Source organism: Merops nubicus, unplaced genomic scaffold (assembly GCF_000691845.1).
Source record: "Merops nubicus isolate BGI_N331 unplaced genomic scaffold, ASM69184v1 scaffold4403, whole genome shotgun sequence".
Classification (NCBI taxonomy): Eukaryota; Metazoa; Chordata; class Aves; order Coraciiformes; family Meropidae; genus Merops; species Merops nubicus.
In genome coordinates, this window is record NW_008600810.1 from 70,775 (window position 1) to 92,796 (window position 22,022).

Below are 22,022 nucleotides of genomic sequence, written 5' to 3' on the forward strand. Positions count from 1 at the left end.
TATGAAAATACCAACCATACAAACACTGCACATTTGTTAGCCAATACAAAAGCAAACATTATGGAAATACCCACTTTGAACCAGCCTGACTGGTCAGATTTCAAGGCTTTGCAAACTCAACATGTCCAGAGCTGGCTTGAAGAGCGGCTCAACTGCACCAGCTCGCCCTCGCCTGCCTCGGCTGAGCTCTGAGCACAGCAGCAGTGAGCCTCCCCCATCCACCGCCACCGTGAGACCACAGCAGGTAGTTTAGGTAAATGCATTCAGCAGCCTAAGACCCCACTGCAGGCAGGAAATCCTAGAGAGCTGCTGGCATTCACGTCAGACTACACCTTCAATTTGTAACTGAAGGCGGCAATAAACATGATCACCATCTCTTAGTGAGGTATTTTCCTCAACCGAGTTTGCAAAACCAGAATCTAGTTAAGCAAGTTCAACTATTAGTATTTTTACAGTATTCAGTCCACATTACTGAGTCCAGCTGAAGGCCAACACGTCCCCTTACAGCACTGTAGTGTTGCATCTTCAAAAAAAGCTAGAGAAATTACAAAATAAATCAAATGACAAACAATTCTATCTCCCCTCTTCCAGTGGCATTATAAATAGACAAAAGGCACATAAATATGGGAAGGTGCAAGAAATAGGAACAAAGCTAAAGGAAGAGGATTAGGCTTTTATCCCTATTCCACCCAACAAACTGGGTTTCAAAAAATCTCTGCCCCAGGAACTGTGAAAAAAAACCCTTATAAAATGAGCCCTGCCCTCCCTCCCCCAAGCTGTTCTCATAGGAAATTATCAGCCTTGTAAAGCTGCAGCTTATAGCCAAGATTGACACAATCCCATCTATTTAAAAAGGCAGAAACCAAATTTCTGAATACTTTCCAATTGGTTGAGCTCTTCGTCTCCCACTGTCCTCCCACAGAATACCACAGACTGTTCTCAAATGAACAAACACTCTCCTGTTTGAGAAGTTCAGCTAGTTTTAGATGTGTCCAGAAACTGTTGTGACACTAAGTGTTCCCACTGTTATATCTTTGTTTCCTTTCATTATGTCATGCAGGCTTGGCATTGACCCTGACTTAGTCTGTATTAGAGTTTTTATGAGCTTCCCTTGGTCTGAAACTTTAGACCGTCTTCGTTTTATAGCCCTCTTCTCAGTTTTTGTCTTTTGGGTCTGTCCATTGCACAGACTTGTACACGCTGAAATGCCACAAAAATAGGACTCCTCAGACTGCGATGACGTTTCAGAGCTCCCTTCAGATGGAGGGCCTTTATATGAAGAGTGATAAACGTCTCCAATGTTAGAGAAGTCCCTCTGGTTTGTAAACGGCTTGCTTCCTTTAATCTCCCCGTTGGCTACTGGATGCTGAGGCTCAGTTGTTGGCTTAATAGTCTCTATTTTTTCACTTTTGCATTTACAATGCTTTTTCTGAAACCACAGTGAAAAGAAAAACAGTTAAGTTCTGGAAGGCAAGCCCAGAATGGGCACAGGGGAGAGCAGCTGAGACATGCTCCACCTGCCAGCAGGAACACACAGAGCTCAGCCTGCCCTCCGCACAGCCACCTACCTTCTTCTCTGGGGAGAACTTCAAGGGTTCTACAATGTACAGGTCCTCGGGATCCACTGTAAGAGAGGGAACGTAAGGTTAGCAGTCCTGACACTGCCAGCTCTGGAACAATGCAATTCTTCATAAGTAACAGCATGACAAACATTCCACTTGTCACACACAGTTTTGCTCTCGTTATAAGTTAATGAAGGCACAGCACATGAACACTGGAAGTCAACATGTAAGAGGAATTCCCTATGCTGCCAGGCAGCTGTCAGTGATACACATTTAAAACCACTTGATCTCTTGATAGATTGGGCCACAGAGGTGCAGAGAACACCCTTTGGGAAAAAGAACAACAGTCAGCAAGTTAGCTTTTACAAAAACAAACTGTTATGAACAGTGTTTAACGTGCAGCCTGTCCATGACAGGACAAATACTAGAAGCATGTGTGCCTATCAAGGACACAGATGTTAAGACTGACACAAGACCAGTCTGGCATTCCTCCATCAGTGCTTTGTAAATCAGTCTTCCAAGCCAAAGCATGGGAGAAACCAGGAAAAGCACGGTTTTGCAAAAAAAGTAGTCTACATCTTAGCTAGTCTCTGTCGTAACATATTCCAAATTCAACTCATGAGTTTTCATGCAGTTTTATCCACAGTACAAAAACCCGTGAAGCAAGTCTGCTGCCCCCAGAAAAGCAGTGTCAGCTGCATGCTGGTAGTTACTGTAATCTGCAGCACTTCCGGTTTGCATGATGATGGCGGCCTAAGAAATCAAAATTCAATTGTCCTAAGTGTAACATGAATACCAAAAAGACTAGATCATTCCTCACACTAAGGCCAAGATATATAGTCTAAATTTTCTTACTAGTTGATAAATTTAGATCCTAAGTATCTGCCAAGTTTCAAAGACAGGCTATCAGGACTCCTGAGAATTAGGGCATTCAGACTTCCCACGTCCAGCATTAAAAAAAAAAAAAAAGTGTCACTTTCTGTAAGCTTCATGTCTTTGTAGAACTGAACACCTGCATGGAGAGCTACTAACCCCAAAACACCTGCAGAGTATAAACACTAGATAGCAAAGACTACCTTTGACATTGTAGCGTCACTTAGCACAGTACCGAGTGCCTGCTGACTTGCTCACGAAGCACCTTGTCCTACACAACGTCTGTGTGAAGTACTATAATCCAGTGCACTTTGACATTAGCCTGCAATCCTGTTTCCATACACTTGGCAGTAACACACAGGTAGAGCACTAACAGACTAACACGAGACTAGATCTACAACATGTAAGTAATACCTTCTTTACCAGCTAGCTGGAAAGACTGTGATCTGACCAGGGGAAGAGAAGTTCTTCTTTTCAAATTTGTATCATCATAAGAGGAAAAACACCTAGAGAAAAAAAACAAACAAACAAACAAAAAAAAACACGCAAAAGTTTTTAAACATTTTTCTCAGGGCTTTGTCATCATTTTCATTAAGAACCATCTTTGGCAGGAAGAAAGAATTATTTGCTGAGGGGTCAAAGAAAGCCTCCCAAACAGACACAGCACTGTATTTGGAACAAGCTCCCAAGGCATGTTAGGTGTAGTATCTCCAAAATCCTCCTAGGAGAGCATTACTACAGAGCAGTAGTGGCTCTTGGTTATCAATTTTGAGTTGACAGAACACTCGGAATTCAAGCAGATGTGCTACTGCCAGCAGATTTAGGAATCACAGAATTACAGAATTATTTGGGTTAGAGAAGACCTTGGAATATCAATAAAATCTCCAAGAATAACTAAGTTTCAAACAAATACATTACCTTTTGGGGCTGGGGTAGTGATTACTTTTGGGAATTCTTGAAAGGTAATCTTCACAGAACTGAGAAGTGCTTCTGCACCGCTGCACACAAAGCACCAAGCCCAGAATGATGCAGAGAACCAAGGATATCACAAGGTAAGCCTGCCGATCAGAAACCTGGAAGGATTTTATACAGTTGTTAAAGACAGGGAATGATTTAATGATAATATTATTCTCCTATTTTCAATGTTAAAATATTTTAAAAGAACAGAGCCGATATGTTCCCAAGTCACTTTCCTTCAATTTCCCTAAACACTTGTTCAAAATTGAGTACTTTTTCAGAGGTGTGATGTAGTCTATTGGCTATGCAGCATTCAAGGACTGAAGCCTGAAAACCAGTAGCTGGTAACACAGGACAAGATTTCACTGACTACTGTACTACAGTAATTTACAGAAGCTGCTGCCCCTTGCAAAAAGCATTCAGACTTATCTGAAAGAAATATACTTTCTGTACGTAACCTCTGTTTTACAGTTTACATGGATGCAATACTATCTCTGATTTTACGTGATGCTTCTATCAGCTTACAATGGAGTACTTCACAAAATCTATTATTGTATTCACTTGATTCGATGCATTGCATCTTTCTGAATACTTTTCCTTTCCACAGCCTAGCAGAAGGATTTTTTCAAGCGTGTTCATTTCTGATGATTGACAGATGAAGCTTATTAAGAACTATATGGAAGCTGAAATCCAAGGGTATTTCATAGATAATCTTTAAAAAAATGAACTGTACAGTTGTTTTCCTATAAAAGTCTAGCTTAAATACAGTATGAAACCTCATATGTCATGCAAAGACTTAAGAGAAAGGAACATGACATCCCATTTTGTAATGAGCAAATGTCTCAGACTAATAGACTCAGGTGAGCAGAGCTGAGTTCAGGGAATGCCACGTGTTCAAATTCGAAGATACTCCTCTAATGTATCCTGATGATCACCACTGTCGAATGCTGGTTAAAACCACAGTGCTCGAGAACAGGATTTTAGAAGCGTTAGAAAAGTCTAATGTGTTAGACAACAGCTCAAGAGAGCTCTTTGGCAACATACACACACAAAAAAAGTTTATAGTACTGCCTTGAAATCCTGGGCTGAAGAAGATAAACATTTGAAATAATATGCTCCTAATGTTGTTGCCAAGATTCCCCTAATCTCAAAAGATCACAACAGTCAGAGAGGAAAGAAGGATGCCTTAGTCCTGTGAGCCTCCCATTCAGTAGCTAAGAGTGCAACTCATACTCATCTGTTACAGCCCAGTTCTAGCAGTGGCCAGTATGCTCCTGCACACCAAACCTCCTATCCTAAGAGTCTGTACACACTCCAGTGAACAACATAAGTATTGGACACTGCAAAGCAGCCCGTTTAACTGAATTTAATACAGCCACGCAATACAATTGGTTATATAACACAGCAAGTGCCAGAAAAGTTCTTGAAGCGTGAACTTTGCCATTACTTCTGACACGCACCAAAGAATCTCTATGAGCAACAAATCCCATTATTGTAATTTCAACGTCAGTGGTTAGTCTTCTCATTTCATTAAGAACGTCAACTTCAACGCAAAGACTGAGATATTAAGTTATTTTAAGTTTTACCTTTACCATTAGCTTAAACTACAATCAAGAGGCCAGCAGGGTTGTAGCACAAATTATTACCAATCTTGCTGTGCTCAAGACCCCTCAAGCTACTCAAACTTCCCTCCCCTACCTTTGCTGCTCAAGTCTATAGTGTTGCTTTAAGTCTCCAACATCTCAAGTGAAAAAAAAACTCATTTAAAGACTCCACACCTCTTCAAACTGAGATATGTTTATGCATCTGTTTCCTTTTGAGTTCTCATGCCACACTGGTGAATTACAGTTACCTCACGTTTTAATTCGGCCACAGTTGTTGACAGATTGGAAACCAGCTGTGTCACGTTGGTGAGCTGTGCTTGTAACAGCTGGATCGCTTCCGTCTGCCGCTGGTCCTGTACGAACGAGTCACAGCCATGTTGTCAGGCTCCCCCTACCACAGACTCATGTGTACAAGTTAGTGTCCTGTCTGACACAGCCAGGCAGCCACATGACCTGCTCAGCATTCTTTTCAACACAACTTTCACATGTGAAGCTGCATTAGCCACATACACACTTAAAAACAGCAACTTTTTACTTATCAAATATTTTATAACACTACGCCAAGTACATTTCATTACAGTGACTTCTGCTCTCTTCATTAAAGGCAGGTTACGTAGCCAGCTCCATGCAACGACTTACAGGCAGCCGAGTGCCATTATGTTACAAAATATACATGCAGGTGACCAGACAGAGCTAAAGTCTAAGAGTCGATGCACAGCTTGTGTTCTGGGATCAGGTGGCCAGCCCCATCATGACAGGAGCCCCTGCCAGCCAGGAACAAGTCCTTTGCGGCTACTATCTCCTTCCCAGAAAGGGCCCTAAAAGGAGAAGTTAAGAAAGCTGAGCAGAGTATCTGGGAGATGAACCAAGAGGAGCCCCTCAGACTGACCAGCATCTGATACTACACAATAAAAAGCAGAAAAGGGCACACATGACCTCAGGGAAACGGGCATTTTCATCGCTGTTGATAGATGGGCAAACTACAGGCCTGCAACTGCACTTTAGACAATTTGGGATTAAGTCTGCTATGTGACATGCACAGTTGCTTTAGTGATTATTCAGCACTGCTGCTCAGGCTGTGTTTTCACAGCTCCTCAGGAAAGCCAGAATGGCAGAGCAGTGAAAACCTCCTTCAGCTCCCACTTCCCTGAATCACATTTTAAAGAACAAACTGAAGCTTTCGTTCCATGCACTAGACTTTCAAATGCAAATTTGGCATAAGCCATTACTCTACCACTCTCCCTTTCTAAAAACTACATCTCTTCAGCAGCATCAGGACAGTTGTCTGTCTATATTTTAAATAGGAGATGAAAAACAACATGGTTTGTTTTTCAAACCTAGTTCCCCACAAAAATACAGGTTTGAGCGCAGCTGCAACCAAGAAACAAGGGTTAGAAACTACCTTGGTAACTTCAATTGACAAAAGGCATTTAAGAGTTTTAGCCATTACCAGCTGCTAGCTGACCACAGATTTTTTTTTTTTTTCCCTTCAAACAAAACCAGGAAACAGAGCTGGAAATGGCTTTATTCTAAAATGACTGGGAATATATCTAAGAATTTTATTACACAGAAAAAAAATTACTTGGGAAGCATAGAATGGATACTTTTAAAAGGCAGATGGGCAGCTAATAAAAATCGTTGATTGAAAGGGTATTTCTGCACCTCCTTGCAACTCTTCCTTAACTTCCTTCCCAACTGGGGAAACACTTTAGCACTTCAACAAACCATACCTGCTCTTCCGCTATTCTTGAAGTGTTCTGAAGTTTTATGATTGTTTTATTGAAAGCCTTCTGCATTTCTTCCATTTGCTTTCGGTACCTGAAACAAAGAGCGCATTTCTCTGAAATTCTAGTTCACAAAATTCCTTAGCAATAACCTTGTCTTCAGAAAATAGTTATGCAAGCTGCAAGCTTCTTTGCTGCAAGAAGTTTTATTTAAAAGGAAATACCACCTGATGTTTAAGTTTCACATAAACAGAGATGTATCCCATCTAGGTTTTTCGTGGGGTTTTGCTGTTGTTCCCCGCCCCCCCACCCCCCCGCCAAGGTTAAAGTCAAACCTATTTCAATACCTTAGAGCTTAGCACTGATTGATTTACTGGAATTCACCATGCAGAATTCTCTGCAAACTATGACTGCCAACACAAAGAGCCCCTTCCTTGGAACCAATTCTGAAGTGGGTACATTTCCTGATTCTCCCATGGCTAAGGAGCACCACAGATAAATACTAATACATGTATATCCACAGACAGGTCTTGCTTCCCTCTCCAGGCTCCCCTCTTTAAACAATTTTCTGTATAAACTCTTGTTCTTGTTAAGTGGAAACAAATTCAGTGAACAAGGCATTGTAGATCTCTTGCCATTCAGTTTTAACAGCATCAGAAGGATATTCCCTTTTGTCAAAAGGATTAGGGACAGGGTAAGTGCTTACATCCTGGCAACACTTTCAACAAACCCTTAGCAATATTCCTCAAAACAAACCAAATGTGATTGTATCTGAAATACAGAAAGTAAACTCCTGCCACCTGCAGACTCCTAGGTCTCCAGTAGCTATCTAGGATTAGGTACTTTTCTCAGGTTTCCATAAAGCTTTATGCTGTGATTTACATTATACTCTACTTCCCATATGCTTATGTTCCTTTGTATAGCTGGCTAAAATCACATTTGCATACATCAGTGTTCTCTGGACTTACCTCTGACTCAGTTCTTCCAAGTAACGGCTGCTGAGAGACATGTTTACTTCCAGGGCCTTGATGCGGTTATTGAGGCGCATGAAGACGGACTCCTTTTGATTGGATCCGTGAACCAGATTTCCATTCGCATAGCCTAGGTCCGTTGAATTCTGCAGCTCAGCATAGAAATCTGTCGCTGTCCTCTGCGGTCCCCCAGAGACTGGAATTGCCATTAAAGCTTCTTCAGTTGCCTGATCGTCCTCCTTTGTTTCTACAGATACAGAGGACTCAATAGGAGGCAAAACAGGTTTCTGCACTTCTGGAGTGCTTTCCTTTCCTTCCCCCGCATCGCTGGCTAACATGCCCGTTGTATATTCAGGCTGCAGAACAGTCTCTGTAGGCTTTGAAATCACTGGAGTAGCAACAATCTCTCTGGTGCTTATCTCCTTTACCTCAGTGGCCACACCGGTCTCAGAAACTACAGGGTTTTCTTCTGCAACAGAGCTCTCAGCCTTTTCACTTTCTGCACTCTTCTCGGCTATATCCACCTGGGGAGTCACCTTTGGTGCTCCCTGGCCTCCATCTTCTTTTGCAGGCTCCAACACCACGTCTGTTGTTGGCAGCGGTTTAACTTCAGAAGTAACTTCTAAGAGGAGGGATTGCGAGACAGTTTGAGGATGGCTTGGCTCCAGTTCAATTGAATCTGTGGTCTCATTACCGATCTCTTCATGGACCACACTGCTGAAGTCAACTGTGACGGCAGATCCAGACGGTCTCTCAACTTTGCTGTCTAATTGCTCAGACAGAGGTTCATCTACTGATATATGTAAAGATTCGGTCGGAACCACCTCTGGCTGCTGAACATCAGCAGAGTGATCTTGCCCTTGTTTACCTCCACTTCTACTATGCTGCCGATGCATGGCTACTGCAACTGAACACCATTTAAACAGATATTCTGAGAAGGTGGAAATACAACATACTGTTGCCATGTCATAGCAGTATTTTTCTGTCTCAAGTTCAAACCATGCTGATGCTTCTTCCTGATCATCACTGGGCAGCAAGGTTACTGTTGACTGGCTTGTATCTTCTTCATACTCTTGTACTAGCTGAACAATAGGACTTTCTTTTGTCGAATCCACGATTAATTGCTCTTTATCTATCTCTGGAGTATCTGTAGTAACAAGTCTACAACAAAAGAGTTAAAAATGGGATGTTACTTCCACAGCTTTACATGCCTGCTCTGGAAAACCGCAAAAGTAGGATCTTTTAGCAAATAAGCAAAGTTTATTCCAGTGACGAAAGGCCAGTCTGGATACAGTCAGAAGTTAGTATTTTCTCTGGTGCTTTCCAATTCCAATTTGCAAACAAATTATTTCAACCCTTGCTTCTGAAACAGCAAGTCCTCTCAATCAGATATTGCCCCTTCCCTTACCCCTGAAAAAGTCACCCATTCAAATATCACGAAGTTCCTACATAGCAAACATCTTACTCTTCTCCTATCATCTTCAAAGGCAAATGCAGGAATCAACCTTCCCACTGACCTTCCTCAGTCACCCCACAAATAGAGTGCTAGGAAACCATATACCCATTAAATACAGCACAAGCCACGTCTTAATATTCAGATGGAGTCTCAGCTTTAAGTAGCCAAATCAATTTCAAACAGTTGTAATCAAGTGGAAAAAACCCACAGAATATCAACTGGAAAAAAAAAACAGAATATCTAGATACAACTACTTCTCCCACCCTAATTCCATAGCCTTGCATACATATTTTCTTCAAGGAAAGCCTTGTAAAATAAAGTTTCTGATTTAGAATTTTTGATAATATAATTTAACTGAGGTTTCAGCAGTAAAACTTACATTACTAATTCATCTCCCTTGCAGGAGACAACCTGCAAAACCTAGAAGACTATTAACTCAGTTTCCACCCAAGAAATTTGCAATAGCCAAGATCAAAACACTCCTCCTGCTTCTTCTCAACAAAGTAATACAAACAATTGAGAAAGTTAGTGATGCATTTTGACATTTAGTCAAGTATTAAACCAAACCATATCTAATGGAAATAGCTACGAACAGTAACTGAAGCAATGAATTTCCCTAGTTAGTATCTTACCCTACTACAGAATTCACCAAATATTTGCCTGCATTACTTAAGGCAGTGTGCCATATCTGAGCATTCTACTACCAAAGATTCCAAACCAGTGCATGTTAATCTCTGCTAGGAATAAAACAAACAAAACCAAAACACACCAACACAAGTTACTCACTCTGGTGAAGGAACAGGAGTTGGTTCAGGCAGTTTTGGTGCAGCTGTTGAAGTTGCAGGTGTTGCAGTGACATTTTCAGACACACTTTTGTTCCCTGCTACAGGAAGGAAGAAAGCAAAAATTCAACAACTCTGTCTTCAATTAATTTTTTTTTTTAGTTTGGGTTTTTTTGTGTGGTTTTGTTGTTTTGGGTTTTTTTGTTGTTCTTTTTGGATTAATAACTGCACTATGATATTAACTGCAGATGTCATTCCAAGTTATGTGAAAGTGCTGTGACAGGTTATGTATACAATGTTATGAACAAGTCTCAAAATATATCTAGGAAGAAGCAAGCAGCAAGTTAGACTTTATAACTGAAGCTTAGTAATAAAGAGTGACAACCTCTGAGTATAGCTGAATAAACATACACATGATCTTCATAATGGTTCTCTTCTTAGCAAATTCAGCATCTTTTTCCTCACTTTTCAGTCGGTAGGATAAGAACTCTATGGCACTAATCAGGTATGCCATAAAAGGTGAAAAAAGTAATTTTAACATAGATCATCCAACTCCTCACAAAAAGCAAACAGAAAAACAAAATAAATTAAAACTTTCCAGAAGGCTTTTCACCTAAAAAAAAAAAAAAAAAAAAAAATTACCTTCAACTTCAGACGACTCTTCAGTTTTGGCTCCAAGCATATTAGCAGCAATATTCACCATACTCAGGATAGCATCTAAAAGAGAAAACAACTATTGAGGACCCAGAGATAAGCACCACTGAGCAATCTATTTTGTAACACTTGCTTGAAACGAATCACAGCATAAGGACATTAAAAAAAAAATCTAGTCACTCTATTACACTGGATGCACATTTCTTTTAAAATTTATAAGCTAGAAGCCCGTATTGAAAACCCATATCTAAGCCTTACCAACTAGGCCACCTAACACACCAGTGAGAAGTACTCACTGATCATTAGTCCACTGAAACCAACAAACAGCAAGACAAATAGAAGAATATTTAAGCATGTAATGTTATGACAATTTGAATTTTGGAATCACTAAGTGAGGTCCCAAGCCAGAAATTTAGAGCTTGAACACTCAAATGGAGAAGCTCTAATAAACACAGGTTGCACCACTAGCCATGACAGCACTAAAGAAGTGAGTCAAGAAGTGTGATTTGTTAAAAGAGCAAGACAGAATTCTGTCCTTGAACATAGGATGTCCACTGCAGGACAGATACAGAAAATTACAGATCGGTTCAAATTAAGCTGGGCTGTCATTCTGCATCATCTCTCCTTAATCCCAGATCTTAGTTTCTGCTTTGATACTGCTGCAACAAAATCTTAAAATATTCAGAATTGTTAAGAAGAAAATCTACACTTTACAATCTCCTACTTGAATGCAGTTTACATCAGTCAAGGCAACTGGAAGAAAACTACTAATGAATATCCACAGATCTAGCTTAGATATACTTTTTTTATTAAGGATCTATTCAGCAGAAGAGTTTTGTTTTTTTTTTTAAAAATTAAGATGTACATGCAGAGAGGGCACATGCACTAGACAGAACTCACTCTTTGGTTTTGATATTGAAAAAAAAAATAAAATTGCCAGGCTTAAAAATTAAGATGTACATGCAGAGAGGGCACATGCACTAGACAGAACTCACTCTTTGGTTCTGATATTGAAAAAAAAAATAAAATTGCCAGGCTTACTTAGAAGGACCTCCAAAATGGGTTAGAAACTACATTACTGCATTACATTATTTATCTGGGGCTGCATTCTTTGAAAAGTCACAATAAACAGATGTTAAACTTTATGTATGAATTGTTTCTTACTATTGATAAAGTAGAAAAAGAGTGATAATTAAGAGCTTGTATAGAAGCCTGCCAGTCTAGAAGAATGGTGGGGGAAGAACAGTGAGCTGCCCTCACAGGTTAGACTAACAGAAAACTGCAAATTACTTATGATATCAAATGTCCAAGAAGCCCACTTTCTCCTCCTCAGAGGACCTTCCTCCCCACTGTGTATCAGAGTTTAAGACAAATGATGCAAAATGGCAGCCCATCTCATTTTTCCAAGCATGCATATATGAAAAATACACCACAAGAAAAGACTCCCACAAATTCAGTATTTCTTCAAAAAGGGAACACTGACTACTCTGCCAGAAATGAGAGGTCTTGATAACAAGAACCACCAGCCAGAACTAACTAATGATCACTGCAATGTTTCACTGCTCAGCCATTTCTCTAAACCACTATCAGTAACACGTTTCAGATCTTTTCAACATAGCTTTAGTATTCTAAAAAAAACCAAAAGAAAGGTCACTGCATTTTTCAGACAGTGAACAAAAAAAGTCCTGCAATACTGCACTCACAGACAGAACATCTCATCAAGACAGCTTGAAGATGGAAACTTTGAAAGTCAAAAATAAAGAGATAAGCAGTCAGGGCAGAATGCTCTGCTTTCTCTCATCTGTGAGAAGGTAACAAAAATAACTTGCCTTTTCCACCATTTCTTTCCCCTTGGAAAACTGCACTATGCTGTTCAATATTCCTAGTCATGACCTTTTTGTTCTTAAGAGACAACCACATTCCAGGAAATAGTAGCAAAGAACTCTGCAGCCCAGATTCATTACAGAATGAAGTGAAAGCCTGAGCCCAAACAGCATTCATTCCGAGTGCAAATCTACACTACAGTAACATATCTTCATCTTCATTAACTGGGACAGAAGAAAGATTGGTACAGTGTTAAGAACTCTTCAGAAATTGTGTGGCAGCTGATATCATCCTGAATAATTCAGCAGTTAAGAATACCATCAAAACTGAATATTCGAGTATTCTTAGCCGAACAAACCCTACACCTGCAGGTTTTACAACGGAAAAGTGAGATTTCCTTCTCTACAAAAATACAGCTCTTATGAAGAACAGAGGCTAACATATTTACATAAAGCCTTCTCAGAAACACTGTTCTGCATACCCTCCTTCCAAGCTGTATAAAGTAAACCTTCACACTGCCCCCTATAAATGAGGCACATTAGTAAAGCACAGGTTTCCAAGTTCTAATTAATGAAGGTTCTACAATACTTTAGTACTGGTTATTTACAGCCCTATGCAACAGTCATATTAATTTTAAGCGCTCAGGATCCTCAAGTACAGAAAGTGAAATTTCTAAAATAGAGATGTGGAAAGTTCTATTTTTAGAACACTAAGAATGATACTCCAACTTCAAATGGTATTTATTCCTATGCAATTACATAGAAGTCACAATAAATTGTTTCAGTAGAAAAATAAGAAAATCATAGCTCTTGCATGACAAAATGTCTTTCCAATTTCAAGTGGTTCAATTTTGTTTCAGCACAGTAAGAATTTTTTTTAATAAAGCATACTCACTTGTAGCAGAACCAAGGAGATTTTTTGAAGATTTTTCTTCCCCTGTATTGTAATCCAACGGATAATCTATGTATAAAAAAAGAACACTTATGACTATTAAAATTAAATGTGTCATGGGCAAAGAAAATAAACCTCGGGATTTAACATGTCATTCAACTATGTCAGTTTGACAATGTGAAAATAAAACTACAGAAATAAAGTTAAAGGTCAGTGATTACAAACTGAAATCTCAAGCTCAAGGCAATAAGAAACCCAAAGGGATTCAGCATTCAAGCTTCAGTTCCCCCAGGATTCATAACACAGATGAAGGAAACAGCTCATTCAGTCCCATATAGGGTTTTTTACACCTCCTCCTCCTGACTGTTGGAGGCAGGTGTTCTTGTATTTTATTTAAACATTTCAAGTCTGCAAGTCAACACAAGCACCTTCCCAATTGCCTGCAGCACTGATCACATGAACAATCTCAGGAAAATGGCTATGGACACTAAGAACAGAGCTTTTCCATGTGAGCTGCTTTGGTTATTTCAGTTGCTCTTTATTATTACTGTCAGCACAGCCCAGAAATGCTGAAATACTGTCAACAAGACTAAAAGCAAGTCTAGCAGTCAAATCATTTATCATACGCAGGAAAAAAGCCACTAGACTAGCAGAATGCATGTCTGAATGGCTAAAAAAGCCGAAATTATTTATTTACCATAATCTTCATCAAAGAGTTCTTGTCGTTCAGACTGATACTGAGAATCAGCTATTTCTTCATACTCTTCAACCATGCTAGTACCAAATACCCTATGAACAAAGTTTTAAAACAAAAACTTAATATTGTCTATTAGTCACGTAATTACCTCACATAATGGATAATTAGATAAGCAATATTAACATAATAAGTAGCAAATAAATTGGATAGCAACAGTTGTCTTCAATTAACCAAGATCAAGCAGCAGCTATACTTATTTTCTCAAACTTCTATCCACAAAGTCCACTGCCTGCTTTCAAGCGCCATGCCAAAGCAAGATCCTGGTTTTAATTTTAGTAATTCCAAAGAGACTTTTCTTCCTATTTAATTTGAACTCATAGCTAGACTGTCTTGTCTTAAGCTCTCATGCCTCCTCTTCACCTTCACCTCTGACTAACTTTAGGAGTTATCTATTCATGACTACCTCACTTTCTATACAGTATTCTCTTTGACCTGCTCTGCTAAAATCAAATCAATCCAATTTAAAGCAATTTTTTTGTCAACTGAAAATATGATTAGGCTTATAACATTAGAGCTCCCAAGATTCAAATTCTGATGCAGCTCTGACAGAAGTGAAACTTTTTTTTTTAGGAGCAGTACAGAGAATGATTATTCTCTGAACTACACATACAGAGTTGTTCTGATTTAGATATTACAAGTCTTACAAAACTGCAGCTTTCAAAAATGCTCCTGTTAGGGTGCTCATGCTCCTGTTCCCCAACACCTGCCCCCAGACACTAACTCTTCCTTACATACTGGATAATCAAATCAAATGACTGAAAGTGAAGCACACTATGCAGCAGGTAAGTTAGACAGCTACTTCAATTCAAGTATCTCCAAATAATTTAAACTGAAGACCAGAATTTGTTGCCCAGCTGTTATTAAAACACACTAATCCTCACTGCACGGAGGCAGAATGACAAAAGAAAACACTTAAGATGTTACCTTATAAGACTTAAGGGACAAAAATGTTCTGATCCAAAATGTGATATCAACTCCACCTAAAGAACAAAAGGTACTTAAAATAAAATTCCAAATACCCACAGAGTGAAGAGTTCATTTAAGATACACATCCAATCTTGAAATTTCAAGTTTTGTTTACTCAAGAGATTTGTATATTGCCCATAACAGAAAAGACTGAAAGATTTGTTCTTGCCATGCACTAAAGTGCTGAGTCACAGCAGAGAACACCCCAAGCCCCATGCACTCATCATTCCAAAAGAAGAGGTTGCTAACCTTTATGTACTTGATGAACATCTGAAGCGAGAGAAAGGAAAAGAAAAAAAAAAAAAGATGTCAGTACAAAGGCTGAACACATGCCTCAGGCAACTACAGTTCTGTTGATTTTAATTCAGTATTGTAAGTGCCTAAGAAGACAAGTTATGAAGGATAAAGTCACAGTACTACTACATCTACCTTAAGTAGCAAGATTTCATTTAGCTCTCATACCTTGCAGAAAGAACATGCAGCAAGTATATTATGAATTAACTTAAAGCTATTCAATTTTTCTAGGCAGCACGATTACAGACAGAATACTGAAGTGTGTTAAAGGCACCAAGTGTGTATTTTTCCCTTAAAGAGCACAGATTACAGAAAGTGACTCAAAAGGAATAAAATTCACAGCATGCAGACTAGGTACTGCTGCTGCTTCAAGTTCAATATAACACACTTATAGAAACACTTCTGGAAGAAAATGTATAGAGCAACTGATGATATACTTGGAAGCTTCAGTCATCTGTGTATTTCTAGTGAGAACCTGACTACACACTAGTATTTTATCTAAATTAATTTGCAAGTGTAGAACGCGTTTATTAAACCATGATGCAGACACTATCAATGATAAAGATTCCAGCTACCTTAAGGCATTAATTCAGCCAGAAAGCAGAATTAAAAATAAATGAAATCTTTATCCAGTGACTCAGGCAGAATTTCTGAGTTGAGAAGTTAGGTAACTATCATTCATAGCTGCTACTTCATGAAAGCACAGGTTTTAATTCAGTAGCACAAACCAATAGTTTTTTTTAACAGCACCATAATCAGACAATGACACGTGACTGAAGAGGACCTAAAAGGTCTGTATATTATTTGAATTTAAACCTCCACTACATCCCAGTATTTTCACAAAATCTTTTATCTCAGTTCAAGTATGACATTATTTATGGAGCTTTCTTCTCTCTGAGCCTCCTGAGCAAAGATGCCTTGCTGCAAGTGATTTTGAAGGCAGAGAGATCATGGCAAGCATTCCCAGTAGCAGTCCACTGCACTTTGAGTCTATTGATGAAAACCAGAATTCAACTGCTTACTCCTTCAGATCCACTTAAAACTATACAGCAGAACACAAAAGTATCAAGAAATATGTATATCCTAATCTGTGCTCCAGGGAGTATGCTATCTGTCTATAAATATAGATACGTATCTATATATAGCAGGGACAGTCAAGAGACAAAATAGGTCAATACTACTTAATCATACATTCTAGGAGACTGTTAGTTAAGTCAAATAGAACAGAATATGATCTGGGTTTTTTTCCTACCACTAGTGCCACTAAGGAAACCAGCACAAGTACTGGTAAAGCATGCTCTGGTACCATTTCTCTGGGACCATTACATCAGGTAAGCCCAGCAAACTCTTCCCTCCTTGAGAGGCAGGGATGCTTTTGCAGTGTTAAATTACCTTAACATATTTTGCATACATCTGTTCATCCAGAGGAAAGCTTTGGACATTCCTCTCATCTCTGGCATGGAAAGTCCCTAATTTAATCCATTTGTTTGTTGGGTACCTAAAAATGAAACAATGAAGTCAGCTAATGAAAAGCAAGAATCCACTGTTGACAGACATTTGCTGAAGTTTCCCAAAACACCATTTCACAGAAGAAATATCTTTTTTCAATTGCAAGATAGCAGCAACGCGTTTCAGGAAAGAAGAGTTGCAAGATAAAGCTAACCCCAACACAAAACCTCAGCAGTACCTCTTCACATACTGAAAACAGTGTGCAAGCTCTCAAAGGATGAAACCCTTTACTTGATCCAATTACTGAATTTCAGCCAGCCTACAGTAAAGTTGCTGGAACTGAAAAAAGTCACCTCAGATGAATACTGTAGAACATGACATGTAAGTTATATGTTCTAAATAATATTGTAAGCAAGCACAAAAATCTGTCAGCAAAGCAGAGCTAGAACTAGGCAACAGACTATATGTTAAAAATCAGTATGTACACACTTGAAGCACTGAAGGAGAAAGTGAGGTTTTCTGATGCACTGTGTGAATGACACCTCTTTCACACATCAGAATAATCTGCTCACTCCTGGAAAGCAGTGGGGGCACAACACTGCCTAAACACAACAAAACCACCCTTTAACCAGCCGTTCAGCCAACCAGTAGTATTCTTACCCCTTCCAATTCCTCAGTTGTGTGCTGCTATTTTTTTTCCCCCTTTTTAAAAAATTTAGGTGGTTTGGGACAAGGTTTCAGCATTGAAGACAGCTTAATCATGTGAAAATGGTCTGAATGACAATGGAGGACAGAGATCACAACTCCAGTGGCATTCTCTTAAGGAATGTTCATTTTATAATCTGCCGTCCATTACCTAGCTACTGTGTAATTTCTGCTGCTTTATTGCTCTTTTTCAACAAATTTTTCCTTTTCATTTTTAAAATGGCAAACAAAAATACAGGAAGCACAGAGAAAACTCAAGCCACGTATTCTAGGACCTCACAGCTGCCCTTTCCATGGACAAAAAATGCTAGTAACTGATAATATACACAAGGAAAATGCATGTGCTTTCACAGTGCATAATGACAGGCATACACTACACAGATGATGTTTTACAAAGCTATACATTTAATAATTATTTTATTCTTCATTCAGAAGGGTGAGTTTTGATAACATACCTGTCACTAATAGATACCAGAAAGTCTTTAGGAGTGGAAGAGAATAATTCATGATTTGCAATGTCAAGCTGCTTTACTTGGACTGGTTCACAGAGCTCAATAACAAACCTTAAAGACAAAGAGGAAATATTTAAAAAAGCACTTTTCCTTGTAGTTACAATCCCCAAACCTTTACCTTGTTACTGCATCCTTCACCAAGTATAGAAAAACACTACAAAATGCTGTACAATAGGCATCCTTTGTTGCTCCCTTCAAAATCACTAATGATAACTGCCTGCATATCTAGCTTAGTAACTCCAAATAGTGTCTTCAGCTACAAAAGCTTCATCCAACTTGTACTCAAAGGCAAAAAGTCACAGAACTAAAAACTAAGGATCTCAAACATCATTTAAACCACACCTGAAATACTAGTATGGTAAATATATGGTAAATTCTGACTATGGGTGCTGCAATTATTTGACAGCTAGGGAAGGAAAATAAAATCTTTACCTGAACACTCAGTATGTTCTCTTCCATAAGATGGTAATTATGCAAAAACTACAAATACTAAGGGTGAATAGAGTTATCCCCTTAATCTTACTTCTCGATACCAGAGACAGAATTCTATAGGGGAACAAATAAAGCATCTAGTGCTAAATCCATCAAAGTTCCTTACACATACTTTTCAGGCAGAGACATACCAAGGTCATGTCACTCCCACAAGATATATACAGTCCCATCAGCAGAGAATATTGCAACCACTTCTGCCATACAAGCAAACCTCATGAACTTACCAGATTTTAGTACTGCAAGGATTTAGCATATAAAGATCCATGTTTTCCATCAAAATAGCTGAAGTACTCTGTATAAAGAGAAGAATCAGTATTTTAAATTGTGTGGTAAATATTAACCTAGCAGCAAGGCTTCCTCCCCGGTCCACAAATAAGTTTGATATTAGTTATGTAGACTAATACCAACTTTCACAACATTATAGGGAAAATAATATACAAGAGAGAATCTGCCATAACACTTTGTGATTATTTACTATGGTGAACTGTTTAATACAACCTTGTTCCACTGTTCAATGTCTATAGCAAGTAGACTTTGCTCCTCCTTCCAAATTCACTTAAAAAGTCAGCAACTTCTCTATAGCAACCCCATTCAAAAAGGGACAAATAGTTTATGTCTGATTTTTTAAGTCAAAAATCACAGTAAACCCAAACATAGAAAAAGGTTACTTCAGAAATCAGTGTACAGTTTTAATTAAGTGTACTTCGTACTGTTTCTTGCATAAGAGTAAACTGAAATAAAGAACACTAATAATTAGTAATAAATACTTACCTTTGCCTCTGGATTTGCTGCCAAAATTTTGGCACCACACTCTACAGAGGCATAGTTATTTCTATTCTTCTGGACTTTTTTGGGAGAATGCTGCCCACCAACAGCAGAAGGGTGCATTGACTGACCTAGGAACAAGAAAATATTGCTACTGTAACAAACAACAACAAAAAAAGGTATTTTCACTTTCATGGAACTTCTGCTCACTGTTTTTATATAATGCTATTAATTATGTAGCTCTAGTAGAAAAATTAAGTTCCAGGCTGCATTCCAAATCAAGATAGTTTCACTATTCAATATGCTGAATATGAAGATGACCATGGCCTGTATTTAGACCAAACCAATGAATCCTGAACTTACTCTTTTCTTTCTCCACTTCCATAACTTTCTTCTTCCATTCATCAAATGTTGGAATGTCTCCAGGGTCCTTTGGAGTCATCACTGATGTAGGGTCAATTTCTCCTGTTTTCTTATAGTCTTTCTGCAAAAGGAACCACCAACTATGAATATTTTTCAGTATCAACAACGACAATAAAGGTGAACTCCAATGCTTTGAAAAGTGTGTTGCCATCAAGTCAACTGCAGATAATTTGAACTCATTTTAAAAAACAATGCCAAGGTAAGTTCACGAGCCAGAAAAAAACATGAATATTTCCTCCCAGAATTATAAACTTTTTCACAGAGATGTTGGCAATTTTTGTAGCTAAACACATTAAGTAAAATGTAAGCATTCTGCCTCAAAATGCCTGCTTTTTCTTGAATATTTTTGCTTTTCCTCCTCTAAAGGAGAAAAGGTTGCCATGTATCAGAAATCTTCAAATAAGAATGTTGGCCATGACAGAATTCCAGAGGTCCCCTGGAGTTCCTCAACACCTCAAATAACAGCAGAATGAAATATTTTTTTTTAATTTAATGTTTAACAATCAAAGAAATATTTTGGATTTGCCTGACAAAGCAGCAACCCCTTTACATTAGCCATAGGACTTTAGACAGTATAGCATAACTTCTCCTTTGTAAAACGCATTTCTAGCACACCAACAGATGTGTGAGAAGCTTTTCAACATTTCAAGTGTAGAGGTTATTTTGCAGACATTTTACAGGTAGCTTCCAGAATAACTGCTTTGGCATTTTCTCTGCACTTAAAGCAAGAATCACTTCACATAAAGTTCTATAGCTGAAAGCCCTCAAAAAAAAAGCCAAATCCACATATTTAAAGAAAAGTGACAACAGAAATCTTCACATGACTACACTGCAACAGAACTTTAGATATAGCATACCCAAAAATACAACCACACATATATATTTAGAAATTACAAGACCTAAAAAAAACCCCTCTATCTTCCCTTCCCAAGAAAGTTCAGGATATAAGATCCTCCTTTGACTATGACTTTGATATGTCAAAACATTGAGTAAGCAATGCCAACTCACGCTCTTGCTTAACTATGACATCAGGCCTATGGCACAACTATTTAAACTGCAGTTTTTAAAGCATTAGTTTAAATAAGGAAAATCATGTTTGTGTTTTTTTTTTTTTTTTTTTAGTAATGCTTTACAGCAATTTGTTTGCAGTGAAGTTTTCCAGAAGGCTCTTCCTGACTACACACAATTATTTTAAGGCACACCATACTCTGTTCAATAATCTTGGGAAGACTTCCTTAGTTTTAAAAGGGAGTTCTCAAAGGTATTAAAGGTATTATTATTTTATATTCAAATATGAATATAAAACAGCCAAAAATGGCACTGCCATGGCCTTGATCATTCTTTGCCTACTTAAAAACTGTAAGCTTTAGCAAACGCCTCACAGTAAGGATATAAAAGCAGTCACACAGTTAAGCATAAAAGACATGTCTAGCAACGTATCTCACTAACTGTAGCCAAATAAGATATCTAGGAAAGAAGAAAAACACACCAAACATTTTCTATTTCCTCCAACTGTCATCTTTGTCTCTAGCCATCTGCTTGTTACTCAAGAATTTCCTGACTCAGCCAAGATTCACCCCTCAGACTTCTCTCTACAAGCTTACCCAGGCCATGCAGCATCCTCTACCCTTTTTTTTTTTTAAAACCTACATAAACAAAAATTCAGCATCCAAAGCATCCTGCAGATAGTCCCAGCTTAACTGTTACATGAAGAACATTTCTTCTGGATTCTGCTCCAGATAGTTTTATCTGATTTCCCCAAATCTTGTCCTGGAAGAGAGTGAGCTCAGAAAAAACTGTTCTGTGCCAATGGATAAACCTTGCTGCTCTTTTCTCCCAGTTTATTATACCCTGGTTGAGATGGCAATATCAGAACCACACGCAGTGCTCAAAATGTGAGGGCCGTGCATTTATCCAGTGGCAACCAGAAAAGCAATGGTATCACCCATCTTCCCCAACGGTGAGAAGTCAACAGAGGCCACTAGGATCCTGCATGTAGTGAGTGGGTATCTGTACTGCTTACCTCCCTTTTTAAGTTCTCTGAGGCATTTAGAGCAGATTTTTGCTCATCTGTCCCCTTTTCAGCTGCTGAAACTTTAGACTCAAACTCAGATTTTGTCTTCTTTCCCTTGCCATGTGAAGATGATATGTTCTCTATATGTTGACCTGCAAGGCTGAAAGTTTTAAGAGTATTAGGACCTACAAAACAAACGTATTTTCAGCTATATGAAATACTAAACACACACACAAATATGTAGATAAGCAAGCACATGCAAATTTCTGCCTAGCCTTGCAACAAACAAGAACAAATACTTTTAAATTATTCAGACTCATGACCTACTTTAATACTCACCTTTCTGG

At 38.6% G+C, this 22,022-nt stretch overlaps 1 protein-coding gene across 1 annotated transcript in view; it reads right to left on the minus strand.

Annotated features, from left to right (window-relative positions):
* Positions 1-379: 379 nt before the first annotated feature.
* Positions 380-22,022, minus strand: part of SUCO (SUN domain containing ossification factor) — a gene marked incomplete at its 5' end in the record, with an annotated part of 28,715 nt that continues 7,072 nt past the window's right edge. The window contains 19 exons of the mRNA XM_008937774.1: positions 380-1,429; positions 1,569-1,624; positions 2,850-2,941; positions 3,354-3,508; positions 5,245-5,349; positions 6,727-6,814; positions 7,689-8,852; positions 9,934-10,027; positions 10,572-10,646; positions 13,302-13,367; positions 13,996-14,087; positions 14,980-15,035; positions 15,271-15,291; positions 16,708-16,813; positions 17,925-18,032; positions 18,698-18,765; positions 19,245-19,369; positions 19,602-19,722; positions 21,685-21,835. Of these exons, the coding sequence (XP_008936022.1) occupies positions 983-1,429; positions 1,569-1,624; positions 2,850-2,941; positions 3,354-3,508; positions 5,245-5,349; positions 6,727-6,814; positions 7,689-8,852; positions 9,934-10,027; positions 10,572-10,646; positions 13,302-13,367; positions 13,996-14,087; positions 14,980-15,035; positions 15,271-15,291; positions 16,708-16,813; positions 17,925-18,032; positions 18,698-18,765; positions 19,245-19,369; positions 19,602-19,722; positions 21,685-21,835 (3,190 nt within the window). The remainder of the gene's footprint in view (positions 1,430-1,568; positions 1,625-2,849; positions 2,942-3,353; positions 3,509-5,244; positions 5,350-6,726; positions 6,815-7,688; positions 8,853-9,933; positions 10,028-10,571; positions 10,647-13,301; positions 13,368-13,995; positions 14,088-14,979; positions 15,036-15,270; positions 15,292-16,707; positions 16,814-17,924; positions 18,033-18,697; positions 18,766-19,244; positions 19,370-19,601; positions 19,723-21,684; positions 21,836-22,022) is intronic.